At 44.9% G+C, this 21,184-nt stretch overlaps 2 protein-coding genes across 4 annotated transcripts in view; one reads left to right on the top strand and one right to left on the bottom strand.

The window, feature by feature from the left end:
• PC (pyruvate carboxylase) overlaps window positions 1-21,184 on the top strand; it is a 116,228-nt gene that overhangs the window by 11,298 nt on the left and 83,746 nt on the right. The window lies entirely within an intron of this gene.
• Window positions 16,216-17,436, bottom strand: LOC128564966 (small ubiquitin-related modifier 1-like). Its single transcript, XM_053561121.1, has one exon. The coding sequence runs from the start codon at window positions 17,294-17,296 to the stop codon at window positions 16,985-16,987; it is 312 nt and encodes a 103-aa protein (XP_053417096.1). The 5' UTR covers window positions 17,297-17,436; the 3' UTR covers window positions 16,216-16,984.

Genomic DNA, 21,184 nt, shown 5'->3' with positions numbered 1-21,184 from the left:
TGGGTTTGAACCCACCACCCTCGGCATATGGGGCCAGCGCCCTACCTGCTGAGCCACAGGCACCGCCCTCAACTTGAATTTCTAATGACTAATAATGTTGAGCATATTTTCACGTGTGTGTTATCATTGCTCAAGCCCAAGTGTTTGAGGTTGCTGTGAGCTTAATTTGAAACATAGTAATTTTCTGCTGAGAATCATAGTCAAACCAATTACTGTTTAATGTTTTTTTGAGCCTCAAGCTGTCGCCCTGGGTAGAGTGCTGTGGCATCACAGCTCACAGCAACCTCCAACTCCTGGGCTCAAGTGGTTTTCCTGCCTCCACCTCCAAAGTAGCTGGGACTACAGGCGCCTGCCACAGCGCCTGGCTATGTTTTGGTTGCAGCCATCGTTGTTTGGCGGGCCCAGGCTGTATTCAAACCCTCAGGTGTATGTGACTGGTGCCTTAGGAGCCATAGGGACCGAGCCTGTTTCATGTTTTAATTGGAATCTCAAGACTGACTTATTACTCTGAACAGATCAAATTCCCTTAAATAATGAAGTACATAAAGTAACAGATAGCATACAGATTTCTTAACACAAAAAAATAAATATTATGGTTTTTATTTTCTTAGGTATGTCTATACTTAATTCTATATTTTCCTGAAATTAAAGAAGGTTACTTAGTAAGAAAATAATTACATGATTTCAAATTATAGTGAATTACTGTCCTGATCAACTTCAAAAAAAAAGTCCAGGCTTTTTTTTTCCTCAACTGGATGACCTTTTATTTTTATAATTCAAGAGACCCATGGTTAGGATGAAACTACATCTTTGCCTTTGAATCTAGCTGCTACACAGAGCCCTGATTCATTGCTATTTACCTGCAAATGGGGATGGTCTTACAGCCCTTGTGCCCTAAACAGAAGCATCAAGTTACCAGATTCTTCTCAGGTAACTCTGCAATTCTCTACCCAGGCTGTTAAGCCATTTGACCAGATTCAATTAATCTGTTTAAGCCTTCATTTTTTATGCACTGTGGCCACAAAATAGGTAGAATTTGGTAAAGCAGGCTCAGGCTCAGTGCCAATAGCTGGTGGTTACGGCACCAGCCCATGGACCAAGGGTGGCAGGTTTGAACCTCACCTGGGCCAGCTAAACAACTGCAACAAAAAAATAGCCCTACATTGTGGCGGGCGCCTTTAGTCTCAGCTATTTGGGAGGCTGAGGCAAGAGAATTACTTAAGTCCAAGAGTTTGAGGTTGCTGTGAGCTGTGACAGCACTCTACTGAGGGCGACATAGTGAGACTCTGAAAACAAAACAAAACAAAAATCGGTAAAGCAGATTCTGTGTATCTCCCAAAGTTTTGTCTGACCGAGGATTAGTTGTGAAATCATGCCGGTGACCCAGCAGTTGTACAGTTTGAGTGCTAGTCTTCTGAGTCCAGGCTTTGCATTTCTCCCCATCTCTTTGATCTTTTCAATGAAGACAGGAGTCTAGTATTTGGAGAGTTCTTGCTTTGTCCTGTTCTTTAGTTCTCTCCCTTGGAAATGGTGAGAACTTTGGCCTCTTCCTAACCTCCCAGTGGAGAACTACTAGTCTCTTTGGAGGGGACACAGTCATCAAATTCCTTTTTTTTTTTTAGAGACAGTCTCACTTTGTCAACATCGGTAGAGTGCTGTGACATCACAGCTCACAGCAACCTCCAGTTCTAGGTCTTAGGTGATTCTCTTTCCTCAGCTTCCTGAGTAGCTGGGACTATAGGCACCTGCTACAATACCTGGCTGTTTTTTTGTTGCAGTTTGGCCAAGGGTGGGTTTGAATTCACCACCCTCAGTATATGGGGCCCGCGCCCAACTCACTGAGCCACAGGCGCCCCCCTAGATGGCTGTTGTCATTGTGTTTTTGTTTGTTTGTTTGTTTGCAGTTTTTGGCTGGAGCCAGGTTTGAACCCACCACCTCCGGTATATGGGGCTGGCACCCTACTCCTTGAGCCACAGGCACCGCCCTAAATTCTTAGTAGAGATTTGGATCTTGGATGATTAAATGCATGTGGACTTGAATCCCCAGCCCTGCCCCTGGGGGTGGTCTCGGGAAGCTTGTGGGTGAGGAGTGGACCTGGCTGAGCATTATTTTATTTATTTATTTTTTTTGTAGAGACAGAGTCTCACTTTATGGCCCTCAGTAGAGTGCTGTGGCCTCACACAGCTCACAGCAACCTCCAACCCCTGGACTTAAGCGATTCTCTTTCCTCAGCCTCCTGAGTAGGTGGGACTACAGGCGCCCGCCACAATGCCCGGCTATTTTTTTTTTTTTTTTTTTTTGTAGAGACAGAGTCTCACTTTATGGCCCTCGGTAGAGTGCCGTGGCCTCACACAGCTCACAGCAACCTCCAACTCCTGGGCTTAAGCGATTCTCTTGCCTCAGCCTCTCAAGTAGCTGGGACTACAGGCGCCCGCCACAAGGCCCGGCTATTTTTTGGTTGCAGTTTGGCCGGGGCCAGGTTTGAACCAGTCACCCTCGGTATATGGGGCCGGTGCCTTACTGACTGAACCACAGGCGCCGCCCCTGGCTGAGCATTATTAATACAGTCTGATCTCTTCCTTGATGCACACGTGGCTCCTTGTGGGTAAGAGTGAAGGAGTTCCAGGAAAAAGACATTTGAATGTTTGGATGGGAAAGAAATTGGCAGGAGGCTAACTTAGATTTTTGCTCTGTAGAAGTTGTTTTGAGACAGAGTATCACTGTTTGCCCTGGGTAGAGTGCCATCATAGCTTACAACAACCTCAAACTCTTAAGCTCAGTCTCCCAAGTAGCCGGGCCTACAGGTGTCCACCACAATGCCCAGGTAGTTTTTCTATTTTTAGTAGAGACAGGGGTCTTGTCTTTGCTCAGACTGTTCTTGAACTCCTGAGCTCAAGTGATCCACCTGCCTCGACCTCCCAAAGTGCTGGCATTACAGGTGTGAGCCTCTACGCCTGGCTTTTCTTTTTCTTATTTTTTTGGAAACAAGGTCACTCAGCCACCCAGGCTAGCTTATAGTAGTATGATCATAATTTATAGCCTCAGACTCATGGGCTCAAGGGATTCCCCCTTCCCCAGGCTCTCTAGCAACTTGGGCCACAAGTGCACGCCAGGCCTAGCTAAATTTTAAATTTTTTACAGAGATAGCCTCTTGCTACGTTGCCCAGGCTTGTCTGGAACTCTTGGGCTCAAGTGACCCTCTAGTCTCAGCCTGCCAAAGTGCTGGGATTATAGGCATGAGCTACTGCATCTGGTCCCCCATTTGAAAAAATTGTGGTAGGGTGGCGCCTGTGGCTCAAAGGGGTAGGGCACCAGCCCCATATGCCAGAGGTGGTGGGTTCAAACCCAGCCCTGGCCAAAAACTGAAAAAAAAAAAATTGTGGTAAAATACATGTTTTGGTCCATTTGGCCTGCTTTAGCAAAAGTACCTTAGTCTAGATAATTCATAAACAACAAAAATGTATCTCTTACACTTCTGGATGCTGAGAAGTCCAGTATGAATGCATCAGCAGATTCGGTGTCTGCTGAGGGCTTGTTCTGCATGTTCAGGTGGTGCCGCCTTGTTGTGCCTTTACACAGTACAAGGACAAATTAGCTCCCTTCAGTCTCTCTCTCTCTCTTTTTTTTTTTTTTTTTTTGAGACAGTCTTACTTTGTTACCCTCGGTAGAGTGCTGTGGCGTCATAGCTCACAGCAACCTCAAACTCTTAGGCTTAAGCGATTCTCTTGCTTCAGCTTCCCAAGTGCTGGGACTACAGGCATGAGCCACCATTCCTGGCGAGTTTCTTTTAAGGGCACTAGTCCTACTCAGGAGAGTAGAATCTTCATGACTTAATCACCTCCTAATAACTATTACCTGGTGTCAGTTTCACTATATGAATTTTGAGGGGACATCAACATTCAGACCATATCATATACACAGTAATAATATGAAATGTGCTCTCTTAGTCATTATTTATTTATTTATTTTTTTGAGACAGAGTCTCTGTTCTCCTGGGTAGAGTGCCATGGCATCATAGGTCAGAGCAACCTCAAATTCTGGGGTCAAGTGATCCTCTTACCTCAGCCGCCCCGGTAGCTGAGACTACAGGTGCCTGCCATGACGGACACCTGGTTAGTTTTTTCTATTTTTAGTAGAGACAGGGTCTCACACTTAAGCTCAAGCAATCCACCCACCTTGGCTTCCCAGAGTGGTAGGATTACAGGTGTGAGCCACCTTGCCCAGCCTGTCTTAGGCATTTTTAAGTATACAGTGCAGTGGTATTAAGTACATTTATATTGTTGTGCAACCATTACCATCTGTCTTCAGAACTCTTTTCAACTTATAAAACCAAAGCTCTACGTTTGTTTGTTTGTTTATTTACTTTTTTGAGACAGAGCCTCAAGCTGTTGCCCTGGGTAAAGTGCTATGGCATCACAGCTCACAGCAACCTCCAACTCCTGGTCTCAAGCGATTCTCCTGCCTCCGCCTCCCAAGTAGCTGGGACTACAGGCACCTGCCACGATGCCTGGCTATTTTTTTGTTGCAGCCGTCATTGTTGTTTTGTGGGCCTGGGCTGGATTCGAACCCAACAGCTCAGGTTTATGTGGCTGGCGCCTTAGCTGCTTGAGCCACAGGCGCCGAGCCCAAAGCTTTATGTTTATTAAAGAGAAACTCCTCATTCTCCATTTACCCCAGCCCAGGCAACCACCATTTTACTTTCTCTCTACCCAGGGTGATACAGTGAGACTCTGTCTCAAAAAAAAAAAAAAAATCATTTGACACAGCAGTTCCACTTCTAGAAGTGTGACCTGGCATGTGAACATACAAGGTTGTTCAGATCAGTAGTGTTACAGCAGAACATGGAGAATCACTAACATACGTCAGAAAGGGATTGCTACATATGCAGTCTGTTCAGTGTCATATGATATAATTTTTAAAAATAGCTCATGTATCCTAATCAAGTTGTCATTGTAAATTTATTACCATAGAGCTATGATGCGTTTACACGAAAAGGTATATCATAAAACAGAATATATACTGTGTCATTTTTGGTTATTTTGGAATGCTAACCATTTTTTTTCGTGGATGCTGGAATTATAAAAGTTATGTTTAAAACTTTTTCTGAGACAGAGTCTCACTATGTCAGCCGCCCTCGGTAGAATGCTGTGGCTTCACAGCTCACAGCAACCTCAAACTCTTGGGCTTAAGTGATTCTCTTGCCTCAGCCTCCCAAGTAGCTGGGAGTACAAACGCCTGCCACAACACTGGGCTTTTTTTTGTTGCAGTTGCCATTGTTGGTTAGCCGGCCCGGGCTGGGCTTGAACCCACCAACCTCAGTGCATGTGGCTGGCACTGTTAACCATTGTGCTACGGGTACTGAGCCATGTTTAAAACATTTTCTTTGCAGTATAGTTTAATTTTTTTTTTCATCTTAAAGGTAAATTTTTATTCAAATTCAGTAAAATATTTCATATGCAAAACTAAAATTTGCACTTACCCAACAAAAGTATTTTCTCTCAGTTTGTGCTTTGTTTCACCGTTTCAAATTTTAACACAAAACTCTGGTTGCACAGAATGACAGAATTAAAGTAAGTCAAGCCCTGTTTACTTGTTTTTATCATCACTGACAGTAAATTACGATCGTTTATTTTGACTCTACTATGTAAGCACAGGTGTATCTAATACCACAAGAGCTGGACATGTGACCCTTTTCTGTAGTGAGCTCCAAGTGGGTGTAGGTGTGTGTGTGTTGGGGTAACCGTATTGGGCATTTTCCAAATTAACTTCCATGTAGAAAACAATTGTTTAAAAGGAACTATAATAAAAATGTGCTAATGCGGCAGGGCACACTGGGGCACACTTATAATCCTAGTACCCTGGGAAACCAGTGCATTGCTTGAGCTCAGGAGTTTGAAACTAGCTTGAGCAAGAGCAAGACCCCATCTCTACCAAAAATAGAAAAACTATCTGGGCATATTGGTGCCTGCCTGTAGTCCCAGCTACTCCAGATGCTGAGGCAAGAGGATTGTTCAAGCCCAGAAGTTAGAGGTTGCTGTGAGCTAATGATGCCTCTACTCAGGGCATAATTTTTAAATTATCAATTTAAAAAAATTTAAATAGTCTGGGCACGGTGGCTCATGCTTATAATCCTAGCATTCTGGGAAACCCAAGGTGGGTAGACTGAGCTCACGGGTTCGAGACGAGCCTGAGCCAGAGTGAGACCTTGTCTCTAAATATAGCCGGGCATTTACTTGGGAGGCTACCTGGGAAGCTGAGACAAGAGAATCACTTGAGCCCAAGAATTTGAAGCTGCTGTGAGCTATAACGCCAGGACACTCTACCGAGGGTGACAAAGTAAGACTCTGTCTCAAAAAAAAAAAAAAAAAAGAAAAGAAGGGTGCAATTCATAACAACATAAAGGGCTCACCTATGGGACACTGTAGTTCTGCTCTTTTATCCCTCTTCAAAAAATGGGTTTGAGGATGAAAACCTTTTAAAATGCCATATAAAAAATGACTAAAAAATTCTTGTTTTCAAAAATAAATTATGAGTATGCAAAGAAATAAGAAAGCATGGCTCATATATAGGAAAAGAAGCATTTAGTAGAAACTGTGCCTGGGGAAGCCCAGATGTTAGACTATATAGACAAAGACTTTAGATCAAATATTTTAAATATGTGTAAAGAACTAAAGGAAAATGTGAGAACAAAGCCTCACTAACTAGAGATTATTAATAAGTAATAGAATTGACAAAAAAGAACCAATTTCAAATCCTAGAGTTGAAAAATACAGTCATTGAAGTAAAAAAAATCACAGAGGGGCTCAATAGTAGATTTGAGCAGGCAAAAGAAAGGATCAGGAAACTTGAGAGGTAAATTGAAATTACCCAGTTTGAGGGTCAGAAAGAAAAAAGAACAAAGGAAAATGCAGAGCCTCAGTTACCTGTGGAACATCTTCAGGTGAATCAACATATGCATCATGGGAGTCCTAGAAGGAGAAGAGTCAGAATATTTGAAGAAATATGGCCAGATAGTTTCCAAAATTAAAAGACAAGAAATTACACATTCAAGAAGTTCACTGAACTACAGTATGGTAAACTCAGATGCATACTGGGCATTTCATAAAGCCTCCAAAAAAACTGGGCGGCGCCTGTGGCTCAGTGAGCAGGGCGCCAGCCCCATATGCCGAGGGTGGCAGGTTCAAACCCAGCCCCGGGCAAGCTGCAACCAAAAACTAGCCGGGCGTTGTGGCGGGCGCCTGTAGTCCCAGCTACTCGGGAGGCTGAGGCAGGAGAATCGCCTAAGCCCAGGAGTTGGAGGTTGCTGTGAGCTGTGTGACGCCACGGCACTCTACCGAGGGCAATTAAGTGAGACTCCGTCTCCACAAAAAAAAAAAAAAAAATAAAGCCTCCAAAAAAACAATCTTGAAAGCAGCAAGAGATAAGGAACTCATTGTATATAAGTGGTCTTTGATAAGATCACCTCATTTTTCCTCAGAAGGTGCAGGAGTTGAAACTCTCAGCTGTAATCATTTCACTTTTGGGTCATATGAGGTCTGTCACTTAAGTTCATGAACTTGTCCTCAAAAAAGTGCTACTTATCTTATAGTGAATATCACTATGTTCACCTTTGAAGGACTCCTCTTTGGAAGCTATGCACCAATGCCCGTACCTAGTCCATCCTTCAAAGCAGTCTGGAACTCTTTCTAGAATGTCCATCAAAGCTGTTATTGTATTACCTTTGAAGTCCTGAATGTCCTCAAATGTCTTCCCTTCAATATTTTCTTTGAGTAAAGAAAAAAGGCATTTTGGGCCCCATGAATTGATTAGCATGGGTATTCCTATATAGTTGTTTTCTGGCTAAAAACTCCCTTATAGACAGTGCAGTGTGAGCTGGTGCATTGTCATGATGCGAGAGTGTCAGGGGTTTTTTTGTTTTGAGACAGAGTCTCAAGCTGTCACCATGGATCAAGTGCCATGGACACATCATAGCTCACAGCAATCTCCAACTCTTGGGTTCAAGCACTCCTCTTGCCTCAGTTTTTCTATTTTAGAAGAAAAAGAGTCTTGCTTTTGCTCAGCCTGATCTCCAATTCATGGGCTCAAGCAATCCACCTGCCTAGGCCTCCCAAGTGCTAGGATTACAGGCGTGAGCCACCGCGCCCGGCCAAGAGCATCAGTTTTGGTTATTGTTGGTCACCCTGACCTCTCTTCTTCAGTGAAGCTTTCTCTTCTCTCAGGAAACAATGCATTTGTACACTGCTGTTTTCTTCATGGTGTTGTCCCCATAAATTTGGACTAACACATCCCTGATTTCACTTCTACTTTTGCCATGTATAAGAAGAAATTTATAGGGCGGCACCTGTGGTTCAGTGAGTAGGGCGCCGGCCCCATATACGGAGGGTGGTGGGTTCAAACCCAGCCCCGGCCGAACTGCAACAAAAGAATAGCCGGGCGTTGTGACGGGCGCCTGTAGTCCCAGCTGCTCGGGAGGCTGAGGCAAGAGAATCACATAAGCCCAAGATCTGGAGGTTGCTGTGAGCTGTGTGACGCCACAGCACTCTACCGAGGGCAGTAAAGTGAGACTCTGTCTCTACAAAAAAAAAAAAAGAAGAAATTTAGGGTGGCACCTGTGGTTCGGTGAGTAGGGCGCTGGTCCCATATACCAAGGGTGGAGGGTTAGAACACGGCCCTGGACAAATTGCAACAAAACATAGCCAGGCGCCTGTAGTCCCAGCTACTCGGGAGGCTGAGGCAAGAGAATCACCTAAACCCAAGAGCTGGAGGTTGCTGTGAGCTATGACACCATAGCACTCTACTGAGGGCGACAAAATGAGACTCTGTCTCAAGAAAAAAAAAATGAAATTTAGGAATGTTGGTTTGTTGCTCTAATTCAAGCGATGATGCACAAAAATATACAATAACAAATATGAATGCCACTCAGCAAGACAGTGCCACACGTCCTCATGAATACAACTGTGGCATGTGTAGTCTTTACCCCATGCTGGACAGCAACAGGCGGATCTCACGAGCTGGCCCTCTGCCCTCAGTCACTGGTCCTGTGGTTGGAAAGAAGGAATGCATGTGCTGGGGCAGAACGTGTGGGACTGGTCCGTAGGAAGAGTCACGACGGCTGTTTATTGAATGCTGCTTCTGTGCGGGGTGAGATGCTAAATGCATAAATACAGGAATTTCTAGCAAGTGGTACAGTGGTGCTGGAGAGCCTGAATTCTGGAATCAGATGGACAGGGTTGAGTCCCTGACTACTCCTGTCAGCTCTGGCAAGTTCCTTAGCTTCTTTGAGCCTTGTTTTCCTCACCTATAGAATAGGGCCAGTAAGACCTTCCATATAAGGTATTGAGGGAGATCAAATGAAATAACTCATGTAAAGTGACAGTGTTCAGGCCCGGTACCTATTGGGCACATTGTAATGGTGGCTATGTTGATGGCACCAGTGGTGAGCAGTCACCAGGGAACTTGTGCAGAGTAAGGTATGTGGGCCCAAGGACCAGGGAAAGAGAGGCCTCCATCAGGTGGGTGGGATTACTCAGGAGAGACGTCTTGGAAGAGCTGGCCCTTGAACGTGTTGTCATGTTTGGGCTGACATCAGTCTGACTGGCACTGAGGAAGGCTGAGCGCACCACTCGGTGCTCAGGAGGCCCTGGGGGAAGAGTGTGCTGGGATAGTGAGCTGCCAGGCTGGAGGCTGGTTCTGTGAAGCCCAGCTGCGCCTTGGGATTTGAGACAAGAAGCCCCCAGAATGTTTGAGGCAGGGATTACCCAGAGGTGAATGTGGGTTTGGGAAACTTCTGGAATGCCTGGCAGGCTAAGCTGGATGAGAGGAGGGCAGTGTGGGGACCAGCTCAGTGGGGAATGGAGCATGGAGCAGGAGGTTGCCACGGGAAGAGGCAGACACAAAGCATCACAAAAGGAAAGTTGTCTGGGCGGGAGGTGGAGGGAGAAATTGGAGAGCTCTAAGTTGCAACTCTGGCTTCATCTTGAAATGAGGAGCTGGAAAGGCTACCCAGTTCATACAGTGAAAGGACCTGGGGTCAGAGGAAAAGTGGAGAGGTAAAGAGAAATAGGGAATTGGGAAGGGGCACCATCTTTGGAGATGGGCTATTAAGGCCAACGTGGAGTTTTTGAGAAAATTGAGTGAGCTAGAGACCAGAGCAAATGTTACCCAGAGAGAAGAAAGGTCTGATAGAGCCTGAAGATTATTGAGCTGATTTTCCTTTTTTTTTTTTTTTTGTAGAGACAGAGTCTCACTTTATGGCCCTCGGTAGAGTACCGTGGCCTCACACAGCTCACAGCAACCTCCAACTCCTGGGCTTAGGCGATTCTCTTGCCTCAGCCTCCCGAGCAGCTGGGACTACAGGCACCCGCCACAACGCCCAGCTATTTTTTGGTTGCAGTTTGGCCGGGCCGGGTTTGAACCCGCCACCCTCGGTATATGGGGCCGGCGCCTTACCGACTGAGCCACAGGCGCCGCCCTTTTTTTTTTTTTAAAGAGACAGAGTCTCATTTTGTTGCCCTCGGTAAAGTACTATGGTGTCATAGCTCACAGCAATTTCTAACTCTTGGGCTTAGGCGATTCTCTCAGCTGGGACTACAGGCACTCGCCACAATGCCCGGCTATTTTTTGTTGTTGTTGTTGCAGTTTGGCCGGGGCTGGGTTCTAACCACCACCCTCAGTATGTGGGGCGGGTGCCCTACTCACTGAGCTACAGGTGCCGCCCTATTGAGCTGATTTTCTCAAGTTCTTACCTCTCAGTGCCTGCCTTCTCCTCCTGATCTGACAATGAGCCGGTGGCATCCCATCTGTGTGGTGGCCTCCTGCTGTTTGTGAGGCCAGTAGGGGTTAGACCCCTGGCAGAGCTAAACAGGAGAGAATCCCCAGGGTACTTGGAGCTTTCTCTTGAATTCCAGGGCAGGATAGGCAGAGGCTGAATCTGCCTCTGGCAAGTAGATCCACTTGAGCAAAGCCATCTACTCATCTACTCTTAGATGTCAGATTTGAGAGGTTTAGGGTTTCTGTCATGGTTTTCAAGTACATGATGAGGGAGGCATTTTGGAGAGATTCTTCCAGCATATTGAAAATATGATTTATAACCCTTGTTTCTATTTTTCCCAACTGCTTCTTGGTTTTCGTGGTTCCTGTGCTAGGACTTTGGAATGGGGGTTTGCTGGGAGAAAAGGCAGGTGGAGGGGATCTGCTGTCAAGAGGGGAAGTACACCGAGGCTGACCGCCCACTGAGCGGGTAGCCGCCACCACCAGCCTGTGTCTGCCTCCTTGTTGTCTCAGCATCTCTGCTTAGCTTCCTTTCCCCTGGTGGTGTCTCCAGCTGAGACAACACAGCTTACAGAGGCTTTTCCCTCCTGGGGCCAGAAAAAGCACATGTCTGGGCAAAGGGCAAATGCAGCCATTCCTACTAGATTGATAGCTCCAAATGGACGTTTCAGCCACTGCATTTTTGAGGGATCTGTTCCAGATCAGCTAGCCCAGCAGAGTAGGGCCAAGAGTTTAGTCATTGGTGGAGTCCAGTCAAGGGGGGGTCTTTGTGGAACACTGGGCTTGGATGGGTTGGAGTTCTGCCTTCTCAGTGGAACACCTGAGCTGATAAAGCTCTGGAGCCTCACTTACTGAGGGGTAGAAGCAGCCCAGGTGTGACCTAGAAACCTCCTTCAGAGTCTCTGCCTTGAACCTACTAGTCTTTTAACCTAGTAGCCCAAAGAGTTAGTGTTTAACTTTTAAAAAAGTTACTTTAGCTAGGTAACATTTGCACCTCGTACAAACACCTAACTGTATAAAAGTTTTATTTTATAAGTCTCATTTTATTCTCTGCCCAGTCCCAGTTCTCCTCCCTAGGGGCCACCTCTGGTAAATTATCTTGTCTAACATTTCAGAGATGGTATGTCCATTTAAAATAGAAATACAATTGTGTTTATGTTCTTTTTCTCCTCCTACACCTTCTTTTCCTCGGATACCCTTTCTCCGCTCTGTGCCCTTTACATTTATCTATGTATCCTGGAGATTTCCCCATCAGCACAGATAAGTCCACTGCACTCTTCAGCAGGTATGTGGCATTCCGAGGTTTCTTTTTTCTCTTTGCCATTTTTTTATTGCAAAATCTATCACAGTTATAGAAGGTATAGTTAAAACACATATGTATGTTAAAATAAAACAATGAAGTGAGCATCTAGGTTCCCCAGGTTAAGGACAGGACTACATGAGCTCCTGTGCGCCCTCTCCAGTTGAAGCTTCTTACCCCGACTGTGTGACTTTTGTGATAACCGTTCTCTCAATTCTCTTGTTAGTTTCCCCGCTTATGACCAATCTCAAAATAACTTGTTTAGTTTACCTGGTTCTGAACCTCCTAGGCGGGAATCCTGCTGTAGATTTCTGTGACTTGCTTAGCATTACCTTTGTGATTTCCTCTGCATAGATGCATGTGGGTCCATTCATTTTCACTGCTATGGAGCCTTCCTATGCCACGGCGTATTCATCCTTACTGTTGCCAAGAAGCTTTAGTTCTGCTTGCAGTATTTTACTGTAAGGAACAGCACTGCCGTGAACATTCTTGTGCATCTGAGCAAGCATTTCTCTAGCGTATCAGCTAAGAGTGGAATTGCCTGCATGTCTAACTCTTCTAGATTGTCTGAAACTCTTTTCCAGTGTGGCTGTACTAATTTGCCCTTCTTCTTGCCAGCTGTATAGAGCATTGAATATTTTCTAATCACCCGATAGGGAACTTTGAACTACTTATACTGTGTGACGGTGGCCTTATGATTGCAACTTTTTTGGGTGATTTTTTTTCCCAGTTGCTCAGTGACAAAGATTTAGACTGTTGGATTTTTTTTTGCAGGTAATTTTTGGGGGTCAGGAATAGGTGTATCAGACTTGTTTCCGATCTTACCTTGAGGGGGTAACTTTTTTCTTTTTTCTTTTTTTTAGTCGGAGCCTCAAGTTGTCACCCTTGGTAGAGTGCTGTGGCTTCAGAGCTCACAGCAACCTCCAACTCCTGGGCTCAAGCGATTCTCCTGCCTCCCAAGTAGGTGGGACTAGAGGCGCCCGCCACAACGCCCAGCTATTTATCGGTTGCAGCCGTCACTGTTGTTTGGCGGGCCCAGGCTGGATTCGAACCCGCCAGCTCAGGTGTATGTGGCTGGTGCCTTAGCCGCTTGAGCCACAGGCACTGAACCGAGGGGGTAACCTTTGAAAGCCCCAACCTCCTTGCCTGGGCTTTGGACTGTGCCCTGAGAGCAGCAGTTGAGAGCAGCAGTTCTCAACCTGTGGGTCGCGACCCCTTTGTAACAATGAAAATACAGGGCGGCGCCTGTGGCTCAGTGAGTGGGGCGCTGGCCCCATATGCCGAGGGTGGCGGGTTCAGGCCCAGCCCCGGCCAAACTGCAGCGGAAGAATAGCCGGGCGCTGTGGCGGGCGCCTGTAGTCCCAGCTGCTCGGGAGGCTGAGGCAGGAGAATCGCTTAAGCCCAAGAGTTGGAGGTTGCTGTGAGCCGTGTGACGCCACGGCACTCTACCCGAGGGCGGTACAGTGAGACTCTGTCTCTACAAAAAAAAAAAAAAAAAAAACAATGAAAATACATCCTGCATATCAGATATTTATATTACGATTCATAACAGTAGCAAAATTACAGTTATGAAGTAGCAACAAAAATAATTTTATGGTTGGGGGTCACCACAACTTTAGGAACTGTATTAAAAGGTCGTGGCATTAGGAGGCATTAGGAAGGTGAGAACCACTGCCTTGGAGCCTTTGAAAACTGAAAAGTCAGGTTTGCTCAGTTCTGCAAATGCCCTCAGGGTAAAAGCTTCAGCATTTACTTGCCTTTATGGGTTTCTGGCTCCTCTTTGGTTTTGGCCTGAGTATTTCTTATTTTCTTGCCATCTTGTTTATGTTTTTAAGAAAAAATTTAAGGGCAGCGCCTGTGGTTCAGTGAGTAGGGCGCTGGCCCCATATACCGAGGGTGGTGGGTTCAAACCCAGCCCCTGCCGACCGAACTGCAATAAAAAAAATAGCTGGGCGTTGTGGTGGGTGCCTGTAGTCCCAGCTACTTGGGAGGCTGAGGCAAGGAACTGGAGGTTGCTGTGAGCTGTGTGACGCCACAGCACTCTACCGCCACAGCACTCTACCGAGGATGATAAAGTGAGACTCCGTCTCTACAAAAAAAAAAAAACTTAAGCAAATATATGTATTAGTTTATATATGTGCGTGTATACACACCCATATTTTATCCAACACTTTTAGTTATTTTCAGCAGGAGAGATGGATGGTAATCTAGTCTGGAAAAATTCTTGTTTACCTTTCAATAGTGCTTTTCCCAGGAGGCCCTTGCACCCCTAGGGGTATGGCTTCCAGTGTCCTTGGTGTTCACACTTGAGATTTAAGGCCAGCGTCACCACAGCAAGGTTATGGAAGTAGTTTGGGCCACTCCCCCAGAATCTGATGCTTGGACCTGGAATGTGACTCAGTTTTCAAACTCATGTGACACTGACTTCCCAGGAGGCCACTTTGCAAATTTATAATGGGAGATGGACTCTTCAGGGTCTGCCCCTGTTTGTTTTTTATTTGTTGAGACAGAGTCTCACTTTGTTGTCCTTGGTAGAGTGCCATGGTGTTATAGCTCACAGCAACCTCAAACTCTTGGGCTCAAGCGATCTTTTTGCCTCAGCTTCCCAATCAACTGGGACTACAAGTACCCACCACAGTGCCCAGCTATTTTTAGAGACAAGGTCTCTCTCTTGCTTAGGCTGGTCTAGAACTTGTGAGCTCAGGCAATCTATCCACCTTGGCCTACCAGAGTGCTGGGATTATAGGTGTGTGCCACGGAGCCCAGCCTAGCTCCTCTGGTTTTAAAGATCCATCTGTACCAAGTAGGTCTTACCTGGGGTAAGAGCCACTCTACCATTCAGTAGTAGAGGTAGGGTTGCTTAGGGAGCAGGAGTAGCACACAAGCGATTAATATATGTCTTAAGGGATTTTTTTTTTTGTATTACCATATTTTAGATCCTTATCCCCCTTGTCCCTGGCTGCATCTTTCCTACTTTCACTTAGTGCTTTTTACAAATGTTTTGCTATTTTAGCCTTTTAATTTCTGAAATTCCCCATTATATATATATTTTTTTGTAGTGACAGAGTCTCACTTTACCGCCCTTGGTAGAGTGCCATGACATCACACGGCCCACAGCAACCTCCAGTTCTTGGGCTCAAGCGATTCTCTTGCCTCAGCCTCCAGAGTAGCTGGGACTACAGGCGCCCACCACAACGCCCGGCTATTTTTTTGTTGCAGTTTGGCCGGGGCCAGGTTTGAACCCGCCACCCTCGGTATATGGGGCTGGCGCCCTACTCATTAAGCCACAGGCACCGCCCTAAATTCCCCATTATAATTCTCATATTTTTTGCATTCCTGGGTGAGAGATTAGGGACCAAAAATGAGAAATTATTTTGAGATGTGAATGAAAGGAATTGGAGTCCAGGTTCTTTGTGGGCAACGTGGCCTTTATTCACTTGGGTGCAGGTGGGTCCGAAAAAGAAGTCAGCATGTGGGTTAAGGCGGTGGGAATATAAGACTTTGTGGGGTAGGGATTGGGCACTCATCCTTCCTGGGTGGGACAGTTCTATTTGGGCGGGTCCATACATTAGGCTCTATCACTGAGTAGACTGGATAAACACCCCATTGTCATTTTGCTGCTGCCAAATCCATCTTGGTAGGTGTTAATTTCAAGCTCACCTGATCCTTGCTTTTCTTTTTTAGATAGTCTCACTTGGTCACCATGACGTCATAGTTTACAGCAAGCTCAAACTCTTGGGCTAAAGAGATTCTCTTGCCTCAGCCTCTGAATAGCTGGGACTACAGGCTCCCAGCACAACACAAGGCTAGTTTTTCTATTTTTAGTAGAGACAGGGTCTCACTCTTGCTCAGGCTGGTCTTGAACTCTGAGTTCAAGGGATCCACCCCACATTTTAGAGGACCAGCCCTGCCTCACAGAGTTTATCTGCTGAGTGAGTGTCAGGGAGAGTCAGTGACTTGCACCTTGGACATACTAAGCTGTAGACCAGCCCTCCTGAAAGCAGTTGGCCTTCCTTTTCCTATGTTTCTCCTGGAGAAGAAGGCACCTACTGATATGTTCATAAATATACAGGTATGATTTCCCAAATCAATATTCTGTTTTTGTAGAACTCTACCTTATTTTTATTTTTATTTTTTTATGATTTTTACAAATATTGTTTATTTTAATGAAGCTGGTACAGACAATATCCATTTAAAACCCATATCCCAGGCCAAAAAGTACAAATAAAACCAAGAAGAGCAGTGTTCTGTTGTATACACTTCTGCATGAATAACTTTATTATTTGCTAATGAAAATTAGAACTTTTCTGGGATCTTCCAACAAGATTTTAAAAAAATCTTAAAATGCCTTCTCTTCCATGAAGCCATCTTTGGAGTTAGTCATTATTCTCACCTTATCTGTAATCTTGACTCCAACTTGATACTCCTCTTCTTTTGGTCTAAACCTTCAGATTTAAAAAGTAGCTTCAAGTTAAGGAAAGGTCATTTTTCTACAGTTCAGTTCTCTGAAAAACTTCGATCTCCCACTGAAAGTCACAGTCCAGGAGTGAAGCAATCACATGCTAGAACTTCAGGGCCAAATGGAAAGTCATTATGAACACTTCTTGCATTGATTGATCTTATTTACCACCACCACAAGCCTGAAAATGCACAGTCCAGAAAACGGTGGCCTCTCTGTGCACACATGTGATTTTTTAAAAGGAGTAGGCAATATGAAGGGGACTGAGGCTTGATCACCAAAAATCAGCACAATGAAAACAAACAATAATGAATAATGAGCACTAGAATTCAAATTACCAGATGTTTTAAAGAGATGAGGTGCCAGTTTTCAATTGTTTTGAACACCACATTACAAAAGAACTATTTTTTAAAAATAAAAAAGGATTGAGGGAAAAGAAAAAATAAAAGAATATCTAAACTGTTGAATGATCCCCCCCCCCCGTTTGTTCCTGATAAACTTCAATCACATCTTCTTCCTCCATTCCCAGTTCTTTTGGAGTATGATTATCAGCAATTCTCTGTCCTTCAAAGAGAAACCTGAGTGAATTCATTGGAACTCCCTGTCTTTGACAGTATGATTCTTTGAGTTTCTTGAGATGTGTTGTCATTTTCACTTTGAAGTGAATCTCACTGCTATCCTGTCCAATGGCTTTGAGTTTAATGTATTCTCCTTCCTTCTTATCCCCCAAGTCTTCGGTTGAAAGTTTTGCCTCCTGGTCAGACATGATGACGGTGGCTTCACCCGACAGTCTCTGCACAGCAACGGCCTCGGGTAGGCAGAACCTCGCTCCGGGGTTTACAAATCCATCTCCCTTCCCCACAGCACAACACCAAGGCTGTAGGGACTTCCACTATGAGTCCAGAACTCTACCTTATTCATAATTATGCTAACAAATTAAAAATAAACTTTCTTCCAAAATACTCATTTTATTTTCTAGTGTTCCCTTTCCCTCCTTCCACTTTTTTTACCATCCACTTTTTATTTATTTTATTTTTATTTTTATTACAGTTTTTGACTGGGGCCGGATTTGAACCTGCCACCTCCAGCAGGCACCCTACTCCTTTGAGCCACAGGTACCACCCCATTTTTATTTTGCAGTTTTTTTGACCGGGGCTGGGTTTGAACCCGCCACCTCCAGTATATGGGGCCGGCGCCCTATTCCTTTGAGCCCCAGGTGCCGCCCCCATTTTTTATTTTTTATTGCCTTGGTTCTGCAAATTGCCTTCAGAGTTCATTGTTGTAGCACCTGCTTTCTCGCACATTCTGTCTGGACTATGGAGCTTTGCCTTCTGTGGTATTCCTCAGTCGCCCTCTTCCCTTTGTCCTGTCCGCATTAGGTCCCTGCTCTCCAGCTTCCCCTCCTTTGCCAGGGAAGTGCCCTGGGACTGGAGTGCACCCCCGAGGTCTGCCTGGCTCTGCAGGGATCTTCCCTTGCTCTGAGGTGGTCTTCAGGTGGTCTTCACTCTCTTTTGTCCCTTTGTAATCAGCTTGTCTGTGCTTATAACATCAAACTGCTCTCTGGGCCATTTCAGAAGTATATTCTTTTTTTTTAGAGACAGAGTCTTACTTTGTTGCCCTCAGTAGAGTGCTGAGGCGTCACAGCTCACAGCAACCTCCAGTTCTTGGGCTTAGGCGATTCTCTTGCTTCAGCCTTCCGATTAGCTGGGACTACAGGTGCCCGCCACAATGCCCGGCTATTTTTTTGTTGCAGTTTGCCTGGGGCTGGGTTTGAACCCGCCACCCTCAGTATATGGGGCTGGCGCCCTACTCACTGAGCCACAGGCACCGCCCTACAATTAAATTTTTTTAACATCTATAGTGTGACTCTTTGTAATCCTTAAGATGAACTGGCTTCTGCAGTAGCTACCCTTTTGGGCTTGGATGCCTCACAGATCCACACCTGGTTTCTAGGTAGCTTATTTGGCCGACCCTGGAAATATTTTATCTTTAGCCTTGGCGTGCCAGTCACACTCTCCTTGTGCTTGGCAGCGTGGGCTTCTGAAGGTGGTAGGCCACAGAGCCATGGCAGCAGCACAGTGTAGGCATCTTAAATCCCAACAGTGACATTTGCCAAGAACAAAGAACAGATGTGTGTTCTTAAGTTTGCTTTTATTGTTTGAGAATTTATTCCTCTCCCTGTTTCTTCGTGCAAGTTTTACCTCCTTTATGTCTTTTTCTTTCTCTTAGTCTTTATTCTATAAACATTGGTTTCCTATGATCTGGACTTTTGCATTCCTTGCCACCCCAGCCATTTGAGGAAGAGTGACACTTATGCAGCCCTGTCAAGTGATTAAAGCAGAACCAAAAGTTAGCACCCCACATTCTATCCTTTACTGCATGAACAGACAAGCCTGGGGTTAGTCAGAGCTCACTCACTTGACAGCCCCTTTCTCTCTTGTTCAGCGTCACAGCAGCATGGATACATGCAATAACATACTGTTTCACTCAAGTCTCCAGAAGGAGACTGCAGTGTTTCTTATTGACTATCTGTAAAATCTCTTCTATTGGGCTGTGGGGACAGGAAGGAATACAAATTATCAGTCTGTGCAACTGGCGCGTCATATATATTTATTTTTAAAATTACTCATTTAGTCTTTTTAAAAAGAGGTGGGGTCTTGCTGTGTTGCCCAGACTGTCCTCAGATTCCTAAGCTCAAGTAATCCATCTACCTTAGCCTCCCCAGTAGCTAAGACAACAGGCACACCGCTGTACCTGGCTGATTTTTAATAATGACTTTTACAGGCTGGGCTCAGTGGCTCACACCTGTAATTCCAGCACTCTGGGGGACCAAGGCAGGTGGATTGCCTGAGCTCAGCCGTTCATAATCAGCCTGAGCAAGAGCTATTTTTAGTCTCTATTAAAAATAGAAAAACTAGCTAGGCATTGTGGTGGGTGCCTCTAGTCCCAGATACCTGGGAAGCTGAGGCAAAAGGATCTCTTGAGCCTAAGAGTTTGAGGTGGTTGTGAGCTATGATGATACCACGGTACTCTGCCTTGCTGGGCTGCTCCATAGCTTCCATATTGGAGAATAAAAATGGAGAGGAGTAGGCTGACATGGTTGGGAATTGACCTCTAAAATTATACTGTTGGGTTCAAGTCCTCAACTAATTAAAACATCACTAAGGAAGGCAGCCTGGATGGTTAAAAATTATATATTAAAAATGTCACATATGGGGTGGCGCCTGTGGCTCAGTTGGTAAGGTGCCAGCCCCATATACCGAGGATGGCGGGTTCAAACCCGGCCCCGGCCAAACTGCAACCAAACAATAGCCGGGCGTTGTGGCAGGTGCCTGTAGTCCCAGCTACTCGGGAGGCTGAGGCAAGAGAATCGCTTAAGCCCAGGAGTTGGAGGTTGCTGTGAGCTGTGTGAGGCCACGGCACTCTACCGAGGGCCATAAAGTGAGACTCTGTCTCTACAAAAAAAAAAAACAGTCATATATGTATGAGTATTTATAGCAGCATTATTCAAAAGACCCCCAAAGTGGAAATACCCCAAATGTTTATCAACCAGTGAATAAATAAACAAAATGTGGTCTGTGCATGCAATGGACTGTTATTCAGCCATAAAAGAAATGAACTTCTGACACCTGATAGAACATGGATGAACCTTGAAAGCACTGTGCTAAGTGAGAGGAGCCAGACACCCACAGGACCCAGAGTGTATGGAATCTCTATGAAATGTCGCAACAGGCAAATCTGTAGAGATGGAAAGTGGATGAGTGGTTACCAGGGGGCTGCTGAATCCTGTGGTACTAGTAACCAGAATAAGTGCTTTATAGGCCCATGTGCCAAACAGTTCTAGTTGGTGATGTCCCTGGACACCAGTGGTATTGACTTACTTTGATTTGTTTAATCATTTGCCTGCTGTTGAGCACTTGGGTTATTTCTGAGATTTTGTGATAATGGCAAACCTACCTTTCAAAGTTTAATATAGTTTTTTAAAAATTTTACTTCTTTAAAAATTCTTCCTACACTGAGCCTTGCACTTACCAAGTACTCCATAAATATTTATTGAATTATCTATGTTTGCTAATCTCATTTCATTAGTGTGGGTAATTACCTACTGTTCGAGTGTTTCAAAAAAGATAATGTCCCATAAATTATGTGCCTTTTAGTAAGAGCTTACATTTTACATTTGTAAGCTGTGTTTGCTTTTTTCCCCCAAATAGAAAATAGTTTGCTTGCTTTTTCTGATCACAAAGGTAATATCTGTTAATTGTGAGAGATTCAGCTAAGATCCTTGCCTGGTCTGTGACCCTAAACAACCCCACATCTGCTAGGGAACTCGCTTCTCCTCTATCTGCCATGTCATTCTTTTCATTATCTTCTCTGCCTCTTGAGTTTGCTTGACTTTGATAATTTTCTCCCTAATAGCTTCTTAGATGCCTTCCCTGTGAGAGGAGTCTAGGATGCCATTGTCATTTTGTCCAAAGATCGTGTCTATCTTGTTTGCAAATAAGGAGGAAGGATAAAGTGTTTGTTACTTGTTCTGCTAAGTTAACACCCTTAATTTCTATCTTTTTTCTTTCTCTCTCTCTTTTTTTTTTTGGCGCCTTAAAAATTTTCTGACATTTGGAATCTATGGGCTTTTCTGTGACCCATTAAAAACTCT

Source organism: Nycticebus coucang, chromosome 14 (assembly GCF_027406575.1).
Source record: "Nycticebus coucang isolate mNycCou1 chromosome 14, mNycCou1.pri, whole genome shotgun sequence".
Taxonomy (NCBI): Eukaryota; Metazoa; Chordata; class Mammalia; order Primates; family Lorisidae; genus Nycticebus; species Nycticebus coucang.
Note: the sequence above shows the minus strand (reverse complement) of the source record. Positions and strands in the feature narration are given on the sequence as shown.

Coding starts and splice junctions, on each gene's coding strand:
- LOC128564966 (XM_053561121.1), bottom strand. CDS start 17,296: ATGTCTGACCAGGAGGCAAAACTTTCAACCGAAGACTTGGGGGATAAG.